This window comes from Mirounga angustirostris, unplaced genomic scaffold, assembly GCF_029215605.1.
Source record: "Mirounga angustirostris isolate CCGP_5_RB_7025 unplaced genomic scaffold, mMirAng1.0.hap1 SCAF_2, whole genome shotgun sequence".
Classification (NCBI taxonomy): Eukaryota; Metazoa; Chordata; class Mammalia; order Carnivora; family Phocidae; genus Mirounga; species Mirounga angustirostris.
In genome coordinates this window covers 11,889,554-11,900,120 of record NW_026991710.1, presented here as the reverse complement: position 1 = coordinate 11,900,120, position 10,567 = coordinate 11,889,554, and the positions used below count along the sequence as shown (strand labels likewise).

The 10,567-nt window shown below is 47.3% G+C and overlaps 1 protein-coding gene and 1 pseudogene across 2 annotated transcripts in view; one reads left to right on the top strand and one right to left on the bottom strand.

Annotated features, from left to right (window-relative positions):
* Nucleotides 1-843: 843 nt before the first annotated feature.
* Nucleotides 844-9,189, bottom strand: LOC123840818 (high mobility group protein B1-like; annotated as a pseudogene). Its single transcript, XR_010409305.1, has 2 exons — nucleotides 9,174-9,189; nucleotides 844-2,003 (listed from the first exon to the last, which is right to left on the bottom strand). The product of XR_010409305.1 is annotated as a high mobility group protein B1-like (transcript).
* The window catches only part of FBXL5 (F-box and leucine rich repeat protein 5), a 47,420-nt gene continuing 45,479 nt past the window's right edge, over nucleotides 8,627-10,567 (top strand). The window contains exon 1 of the mRNA XM_045881456.3: nucleotides 8,627-8,805. Within this exon, the coding sequence (XP_045737412.1) occupies nucleotides 8,722-8,805 (84 nt within the window). The 5' untranslated portion in view covers nucleotides 8,627-8,721. The remainder of the gene's footprint in view (nucleotides 8,806-10,567) is intronic.

The window sequence follows — 10,567 nt, the reverse complement described above, 5'->3', positions numbered from 1 at the left end:
GGGAGAGGGAGAGAATCTCCAGCAGACTCCCCACTAAGCAGGGAGCCCGAAGTGGAGTTTGATCCCAGGATCCTGAGATTATGAACTGAGCTGAAATCAAGAGCCAGCTGCTTAACTGACTGAGCCACTTGGGCACCCCTTTTGTTAAAATTTTAAGAAAAAATTAGCTCCTCTTTCCCCCAAATCAACTATAGTTCCACCATCAAGATAGCCATTATCAACATTTTGATATATTTTAGCCCCCTTATTTTTTAGAGGGGGAGGGGCAGAGGGTGAGGGAGAGAGAGAATCTTAAGCAGGCTCCATGCCCAGCACACAGCCCGATCCTCAGTCTCATGACTCTGAGATTGTGACCTCAGTGGAAACCAAGAGTCGGATGCTTAACCCACTGAGCCACTCAAGTGCCCTCCTTTAGCACCTTTTAAATGTATTTATAAAATACAATTATCATCAGATTGTAATACGCTCATTTCTGTATTTCTGACGTTAAAAGTAAAACATGTTCATTTAAAGCATTGGAAAGATAGAAAAAATGCAAGAGGGAGGGAATCACCTGTAATTCTTATCACTCAGAGGAGACTTACTAAAATTTTGCTTTATTGGGACGCCCAAGTGGCTCAGTCATTTAAGCGTCTGCCTTCCGCTCAGGTCATGTCCGGCTCCCTGCTCAGCGGGGAGCCTGCTTCTCCCTCTCCCTCTGCCTGCCACTCCCGCTGCTTGTGCTCTTTCTTTCTAACAAATAAATAAAATCTTTTTTTTTAATAAAAAAAATTGTATTTACTTAGAAGCATTCAGAATGTCAACAAAACAGCTGCAACTTTTTTTTTTTTTGCAATTACAGAGTGGTATTCAGTTAACAGAACAACAATTATTTCGTAGAAGCTGCATCAGAGACAACTGAAGATGAAAAACTACCATCCCTATATATAACTAATTTGTGCTGTGCACCAACAAGAACCTGCTTTAAATTTCCATGCCAATTTACAACCCCCATATTGTACCAGGCAAGGTTAGTGGCTATTGAAAATACCACCAGGACAGGGCTATCTAAAGACACATTCGGTAGTGTGTTAACTATACAAAAAAAGACACTGTACAGTTTAAAAACAAATCTTACACAGCCTTACATTTCAATTTTTTTCTTTAAAAGGAGTGAGTTGTGTACAGGGGGTTGAATGCTTTATAGACAAGAAAAAAAAACTGCCCTAGAACCAACTTATTCATCATCATCATCTTCTTCTTCATCTTCATCTTCTTCATCTTCCTCCTCCTCCTCATCCTCTTCATCTTCCTCATCTTCCTCCTCTTTCTTCTTTTTCTTGCTCTTTTCAGCCTTGACAACTCCCTTTTCTGCCGCATCAGGCTTTCCTTTAGCTCGGTATGCAGCAATATCCTTTTCATATTTTTCCTTCAGCTTAGCAGCCTTCTTTTCATAAGGCTGCTTGTCATCTGCAGCAGTGTTATTCCACATCTCTCCCAGTTTCTTTGCAACATCACCAATGGATAGGCCGGGATGTTCTCCTTTGATTTTTGGGCGATACTCAGAACAAAACAAGAAAAAGGCCGAAGGAGGCCTCTTGGGTGCATTGGGATCCTTGAAGTTCTTTTTTGTTTCCCCTTTAGGGGGGATATAAGTTTTCATTTCTCTTTCATAACGGGCCTTGTCCGCCTTTGCCATGTCTTCAAATTTTCCTTTCTCTTTAGCAGACATGGTCTTCCACCTTTCTGAGCACTTCTTAGAAAACTCTGAGAAGTTGACTGAAGCATCTGGGTGCTTCTTCTTATGCTCCTCTCAGCAAGTTTGCACAAAGAATGCATATGATGACATTTTGCCTCTCGGCTTCTTAGGATCTCCTTTGCCCATGTTTAATTATTTTCCTCAGCGAGGCACAGAGTCGCCCGGTGCCCGTCTGGCTCTCACTTGCCCCGGTGCTGTCTCTATGGAGCTCAATGTACTGCAATGGCTGTGAGAGCGGGAGCCAGACGCAGCCTATAAATAAAATCTTAAAAAAAAAAAGATTTTGCTTTATTTATTTCCAATCCTTCATATGCATTCTGTAAACATGGTGCGGATTATACTATAAGTACAATTTCTTTTTAATGTTTTATTTATTCATGAGAGTCAGAGAGAGAGATAGACAGAGGCAGAGGCAGAGGGAGAAGCAGGCTCCCCGCTGAGCAGGGAGCCCGATGCGGGACTCGATCCCAGGACTCTGGGATCGTGACCTGAGCCGAAGGCAGAGGCTTAACCATCTGAGCCACCCAGGCGCCGCTGTAAGTACAATTTTGATCCTGCTTTTTTCAATTAACATTCTACCAGACCCATTTCTCCAGTGTCATTAAAACATTGTCCCTACCCTCAAAGATGCCTCCAGTCCTGTGGGAAAGGTGACTGTGGACCAAAGGGCAGTGTACAGAGAGAAACCAGAGGCAAAGCAGATGTACAAAACCAGGTTAGAATACAATTTTAGGATAAACATAAAATGGCTCTATGTGCAATTAGCACTGTTGCTCCTGATTATTTATAATCAAACATTTTTACCTTTAACAGCATTTTTAAAGATTTAAAATTTATTGCCTAAATTCTTTTAAAAAGCTATCTTATTAACAAATTTTTATAACTGTAAGAGCGATAGGTGAATGTAGTAAAATATTAAAACTGTACCAAAGGGTACATCTTTAAAAGGTATTTAACTGCTTCCCATCCCAGAACCCCTGCTCATAAATCTCTATTTTTATTCTAAAACATACTTTTTCTTTTTTTAACACAAAAGAGATATTTAACAAAGTATTCTTTTTAAAAAAAAAAAAGATTTTTATTTATTTATTTGACAGAGAGAGACACAGTGAGAGCGGGAACACAAGCAGAGGGAGTGGGAGAGGGAGAAGCAGGCTTCCCACTGAGCAGGGAGCCCGATGCGGGGCTCGATCCCAGGACCTTGGGATCAGGACCTGAGCTGAAGGCAGATGCTTAACGACTGAGCCACCCAGGAACCCCTTAACAAAGTATTCTTTACATTGTTTTTTAACTTAGAAAATCTTTGTTTCAGGGCACCTGGGTGGCTCAGTTGGTTAAGCGACTGCCTTCGGCTCAGGTCATGATCCTGGAGTCCAGGGATCGAGTCCCTCATCGGGCTCCCTGCTCAGCGGGGTGTCTGCTTCTCCTTCTGACCCTCCCCCCCCATGCTCTCATTCTCTCTCTCAAATAAATAAATAAAAATCTTTAAAAAAAAAAAAAGAAAATCTTGGTTTCATTCTATATTAGCAAACATAGATGTATCTTATGCTTTTTTAACAGATGCATTTTTTTTTTTTTAAGATTTTATTTATTTGAGAAAGAGAATGAGATAGAGAGACAGCATTGGGGGGGCGGGTCAGAGGGAGAAGCAGACTCTGCTGAGCAGGGAGCCCGATGCAGGACTCGATCCCAGGACTCCAGGATCATGACCTGAGCTGAAGGCAGTCGCTTAACCAACTGAGCCACCCAGGCGCCCCAACAGATGCATATTTGTCCATTGAATGAATGTGCTATAATTTATTTATCTGATATCCAGTATCCTACCCAGGGACATCTAGTTGTTTCCAGTTTTGTTTTTGTTTTTTGTGTTTTTTTGTCATTATACAGAAAGTTTTATTATATCTTTGTGACAGACTTTTCTTTCCATATTGTTACAGGCTGCATTGTATTCCCCTAAAATTTTATATGTTGAAGCCCTAACCCTCAGTATCTCAGAATGTGACTATATTTGGAGATCAGGCCTTTAAAGAGGTAAATTACAATGAGATGGTTAGGGTGGGCCCTAATCCAATCTGACTGGTGTCCTTATATGAAAAGGAGATTAGGACATAGGCACAGAGGAAAGCCGCCCCCCCCCCCCCCACACTGAGAAGGTAGCCATAAGCAAGCCCTTGAGGGAGGCCTCTGAGGAAATCAAACATATTGACATCTCAATGTTGGACTTTCCGAAGAGTGAGAAAATAAATTTCTTTTGTGTAAACTGCCCAGTCTGTGGTATTTTGTTATGGTGGCCCTAGCAAACTAATAAACACAGTGACTCATCTATAATTATATAGTGAACACCAATGGGGAAATAGCATTCACTATTTAAATTTAAAAAAGAAAGGGTTTGGGGCAAACTGCAGGCCTATAGCTATTTCATTTTTTGAAGGCTATTTGCATATAAAATATCCTATAGGAAAATGAAAAAAAAAGAAAAAGAAGAAAAAGTAGCATCTGGGATTGCATTTCAAGTCTGGCTATCTTGTCTTTAACAATGCCATCACCCCTACTGAAACCTGTACTCCTAAATCAGCCTAGCCTGCTACAGCAAAATGTTGATTGGCTATTTTGACTGACAGTGAGGATGAATTCTGGTACAGAGTTAGGACTGTTTTTCAACAGCAACATTCTTTCATTGCTTGTTTTCACAACTCACCCCCTATTGGGGAAAGTGCTGTGTCACTCACATAAACAGAGTTAAATGCCTTAGAATTGACTTTCCTTGGCCACTAATCCTTTCCAGGGCCCTCAAAACTAAGATTGGAAAATACTAGCGAGGAGGACTAATGTCATATTTTTAGGTCACCACGGAATGACTTGGCATCCCCGCCCCCCCCCCCCCCCCCCCCCGCCGTGGCATGCAATTTTTTAGAGAGAATGAGAGCAGGAAAGAAGGAACGAACCATCGATACACCAGGCACCAAACGATGTGGATTTTCATTGTTCACATGCCTATCCAGTCTCCTTGTGATTGCTGATAGCTAGATGGTCTGTTAGAACTTCTCTGTCATATATGAGAAGAAATCATAGGTGATTAAACCGACAACCTTGGCCTCAGTAACAGTTCCTGATCGATTGTAGTTGCAGCAACCTGTAATGACACTCCACTGATCAATGCCTTCTTTCTGGGGCTAAAGTTTAATGTAAATCAATCAATTTCTTCTGGTTATAGCAGGTAATTAATTGCTACATTACTCAGCATATGGAGCTAATGTTTTTTTTTTTTTAAAGATTTTATTTATTTATTTGAGAGAGAAAGACTTGAGAGAGAGAGCACATGAGAGGGGGGAGGGTTGGGAGGGTCAGAGGGAGAAGCAGACTCCCCGCCGAGCAGGGAGCCCGATGCGGGACTCGATGCCGGACTCGATGCAGGACTCGATCCAGGGACTCCAGGATCATGACCTGAGCTGAAGGCAGTCGCTTAACCAACTGAGCCACCCAGGCACCCTATGGAGCTAATGTTAACAGCTACCTTCAAAGGGAAGAATGACCCACAGGACTTATTTTTTATCACTATATTTCTTTCATTTTGTCATCTTAGACAAATACCCTGAGGTGGCCAGAGTCCAAAGGGGCTGTTATTACTGTTGAGCTGACTACAGAGCTTCGAATTCTAGGTTACAGCAAAACTGTGTCTGGATGGATTGTTGTTGTTGTTGCGAAACACTTATTTAATGTGCTTGCTTCTGGAGGTACATAGGTGAACAACACAGACACAAATAAGTATTGGGAGATAGAACATGCGTGTATTAAAATTTAGTTAAAATGAGGAAATTACAGAATACCAGGAATTTCCCTCATTTCTTCTTTCTTTTTTGTTTTTTAAAGATTTTTATTTTTAAGTAATCTCTACACCCAACAGGGGGCTCGAACCTACAACCCCAAGATCAAGAGTTGCATGCTCCACCTACTGAGCCAGCCAGGTACTCCTGTTCCTTTTTTTATTCAATGGCTTTTGAGTACTAACTGTATGACAGGCATTGTTCTAAGTGCTGAGCATAAGACAAAGTGCATGTTCTCATGGAACACATTTCTCCATATAACTGGTTCACCTGAGGTCTGATTCTATATTTTGAGACAGCTGAAGTGAAAGATCAGAATGAAGTAAAGAAATAGAGCGGAAGTAAGAAAATGTCTTCTGGGGGATAATAAAAAACGTAGAAGCAAAGCCCTAGTGAAAGAGCAGAGTTTAAAAGAAAGCAGAAAAGGGAAGAGGATAACAGATATTAAGGACCATATCTACATTCTATTAAGTGTTATTCCTTTTTTTTTTTTAAGATTTTATTTATTTGACAGAGAGAGAGAAGGTACAAGCAGGGGGAGTGGCAGGCAGAGGGACAGGGAGAAGCAGGCTTCCCCCACTGAGCAGGGAGCCTGATGTGGGGCTGGACCCTAGGACCCAAGCTGAAGGCAGATGCCCAACCAACTGAGTCACCCAGGCGTCCCTGTTTCTTTAGGACAGACTGTGCATAAATGACACCTCTGTACGCCACACAACTAATATAGTGCCTGGGAGGGTGTTACTGGACCTACATTCATATGGCCAGATTATTCGGTTACTAATTTGTGGGATGCTAGGCAATTACCAGAATGTCTTCAAGACTTAGTTTCCTTTAGGACTACCTCACAAAGTTGTTTTATTTAATAATAACAGCTTACAGGCAGTACTTACTATGTGCCAGGTGCTAATATAAGCAATTCAAATATATGAACTCTCTTAATTCTCTTAACAGTGCCATAAGGAGGTATTTATCTTAGCTCAGACATATAGCTCAGCTATACTGAAGGTACCACAGACTGGATGAAACAACTGAAATTTATTTCTCATGGTTCTAGAGGTTGGAAGTCCAAGATCAGGGTGCCAGCATGGTGAGTGCCCTCTTCAGGCTTGCAGACTGCCAATTTCCCCTTCTATTACATGGCGAAGGGAAGCATGCTCTAGCAACTCTTAGAAGGGCAACAATCCATCATGACTTCATCTAATCCTAATAACCTTCCAAAGGCCCACCTCCTTATACCGTCACATGGTGAGGGCAGGGGGTTCAACAAATGAATTTGAGTACACAAGCATTTAGTCCATAGCAGTTTTGTCCCCATTTTCTATATAAGGACACTGAGGCACAAAGACCTCACGTAGCTTATTCAAAGTCCTACAAACACTATCTGGCAAAACCAGGAATCTAACTTTATGTCCAGTCTGTGCATTAGAAATAAACAGATGCACTCTCCTGCAAGGTTCTCTCTCACCTTCGACTCCATCGATTTCTTGAATATTCATCAAACCCCTATGTTGTCATGGAACTATGATAGATAATAGGAATATAAGGAGTGAACAGAACATATTTGGTTCTTGCCCTCCTGCAGTTTATAGTCACTAAGCAAATAACCAGACACTTTCAGGCTCTTAGCCGTCCCTGTTTTCTCCCATTTCTCTATGAGTCCATTAGTCCTCCAGGCAACCGGTCTAGAGTTGGTCATGATTAGTAGAGCCCCTAACAGGGTCTCCCTAGGTCTCTTTGACAGCTGGGGCGGGGGGGGGGGGGGGGGGGGGGGGGGGGGAGTTGACCTGTGGGAAGAGACTAACCTTTTTCTCGGCAGTGACCTTGCTTTTCTCCTTTCTCCCTGAGTCTCGGCTTAAAATGTTACTATGTGTACCAAGGTTCTTTCCCGCACTAACCTGTGATCATTCGCCCTTTCCCCCCCCCACCTAAGGCCTTTCTGACATCCCTGACCTGGTGTTCCTGTGCTTGAGGTACATTCCTGCCTCCTGGATCCCCAGGGCACATTTTTCCTTCCTTCCTGGGAGGCTCCAGAATTCCACGCTGCCCTCCCCTCAGGCCTGCTCTGGACGAGATGGTGCCCTGCCCCCAGACCCTGCTCTGGACGAGATGGTGCCCTGCCCCCAGACCCTGCTCTGGACGAGATGGTGCCCTGCCCCCAGACCCTGCTCTGGACGAGATGGTGCCCTGCCCCCAGACCCTGCTCTGGACGAGATGGTGCCCTGCCCCCAGACCCTGCTCTGGACGAGATGGTGCCCTGCCCCCAGACCCTGCTCTGGACGAGATGGTGCCCTGCCCCCAGACCCTGCTCTGGACGAGATGGTGCCCTGCCCCCAGACCCTGCTCTGGACGAGATGGTGCCCTGCCCCCAGACCCTGCTCTGGACGAGATGGTGCCCTGCCCCCAGACCCTGCTCTGGACGAGATGGTGCCCTGCCCCCAGACCCTGCTCTGGACGAGATGGTGCCCTGCCCCCAGACTCAGGCTCGGCGCCCACCCAGAACACATGCGCCGCCAGGGTCCAGGCCGCTCACGCGGCACGGTTTCTCTGTGGGTCCTATGTTCTCAGAGCCTCAGTCCTGGTCCGTCCATTCGTTCGCCGCGGGCCTCTGACCAGCGGGCAGGGAAGTCGAGCCTGCCGCTCGGGAACGGCAGGGGGGCAAAGGGCGGTCTGGGAGAGCCCGGTGGGGCCAGAACAGCCACCCTGGCAGATGGGCGTCACAGTCCGCGGCGCCCAGGCGGAGGTCCCGGCCTGAGCGCGGCCATTGTGCGCGGCTGCCTCGGCCTCAAGGCCTGGTGGGCGTAGCGGCAGCGCCGAGAGCGCCCCCAAAGCGACAGCCCATCCCCTCAGATAATGTGTTTGATGTTGTGAAACAAATAGGGTAACGACTTGGTTTCTTTCCTCGGCAAGCGAAGGGGCCCAGGAACGGAAGGAGCGGAGGAGGTAGGTGAGAGCGCCGCCGCGAGCCCGGTCACGTGGGCCTCGGGGACCGCATGGCGGTGGCCCGCGCGTCCCCGCGTCGGGGCTGGCGGAGTAGGCCGGGCGCGCGCGCCGACGGGGCGGGCGCATGCGCAGGGGGGCGCGCCGCCTCTGCCCCGCGGCGAGGGTGTCTATGGAGAGGCGGCGGCCGCGGCTGCTGAGGCAGAGGCTGAGGCGGTGGCGATGGCGCCCTTCCCCGAGGAAGTGGACGTCTTCACCGCCCCACACTGGCGGATGAAGCAGCTGGTGGGGCTCTACTGCGACAAGGTAACGGTGTGCGGGGCCTCCCGCTCCGGGCAGCGCGGGCCGAGAGGAGGAGCGGGCCGGTCCCCGGGCGGCCTGGCCTGCGCCGCGCCCGCAGCCCCCGGGGCCGCGCCGCGCGGATTGCCGCCTGCGCAGCTGTCAGCGCTGCGCTCGCTCCCCCGCACCTTGTCGGGGCAGCCCGCGCCCCCACCCGGCCGGTGGCCTCGGACGTGCCCTCGGGGCCCGCGGCGCGGCTCTTGCCCGGCTGCGTGCCCCTGGCGGCGGGCCCCGCTCCCTGCGGCCGCGCTGGGCCTCCCGCCCCTGCCCCCGCCCCCTTAGGGAGGGGGGCTCCTTGGCGCCCCACCGACCTTCGGGGACCCCGGGCCGGCTACCTGCGCTGGGCTTCTCATCCGCCTGGGGCGGGCCGTTTCTGCAGCTGTCCTCCTCCTCCCCCAGCACCGCCGCCCCTCATCCTGCTCCCGGCTGGTTTGGGGGCTCCCGAGTCTCTCTGCAAACAGCCATCCGTCCCTCCGAACCTCTGGCTTGGTTCCTGGCTCAGCTCAGCGGGCAGCTTCCCCCGCCCAGCTCGTTTTACGCCCCAGCTTTTCACCGGCTTGATTTGGACGAAAACCCAGGTTTCTTGGTCGAGGGACTGGAGAAGCTTCACTTTCATTTATGGTTATCTTTTTCCTTGCAACTTTGTCTTGGAGCGTTTATTTACTCGATGCAAATTTTGTTGTAAGACCGCTGCTCTCTGTTGGAATTCTTAACGTGGACTCGAATAAAAGGGACCTCGGAAAAAGTTGGTTTAACTGTGAGAACCTTTTTGGACTGTTAACTGGTGCAGCATTAACTGAAAAAGCACTTTTCCGGAGATGGTGCAGGGCCTTTTTAATGATTTTAAAACAGTATTAAGCCGTCCACATTTTTATCAGTTTTACGTTGGGGGAAGTCCACATACATATCCTGAAAACTCCAGGCACTCGTGTTTCGTGTAGAACAGAGCCACGTAAAAAACATTTAAACAACCGTTGTTCAAGTATAGAAATCATCTTTGATGAATTTTCAGAAATTACACAACATTAAGCAGAACCACTGTTGAGAGAAAAGAGGGGTTCTTACAGCCCAGGGAGGCAGTTGCAGGATGCCCAGAGTGTTCAGTGCGAGGCCACATTCAAAACCAGCGCTTTAAAACGCACTCAGAACCATCCTTTTCCTCCCTCCATTTTGAAAATTAAAAAAGACCTGATTCAGATACAGGTTTAAACAGGACAGTGCAGGGCAGTGATTCTCAGCCTTGGTTGCTGACTAGAATCATCCTAAAGGCTGCTAAAAATCCCGATGCCCAAACCACTGAAAATCTGCCTCTCAGGGTGGGACCCAGACATCCAGTATAATTTAAAGTTCCTGAGGTGAGTCCAGTGTGCAGCCAAGGGCGAGAGCCATTTATCCAGGAGAAGCATAAGGAATGGGTAAGCCGCACGTTAAGCTGTGTAACCCTGAATTTTTTGAGTTAGATTGCTGTAGTGTTTTTACCTCCTCTGGCGTTTGAACTTAGTTATTCTGACAGTATTTATTAATTGCAGGAAATTAAAAAATGGGAGGGTTTTTACTTTCTCCAAATTGAAAAGGTAAAGTTAGTGAGGACTGATGGAATGGGAGGTCCTCTCTGCAGTTTAGCCTGGAGAGCACCTCAGATTGTTGCAGAAATTTTTGTGTATGTGTACACTTTCCTAGGGAGTTTGTGACTTTCATCAAATGATTGTGACTCTTCCGTAATAGTTAA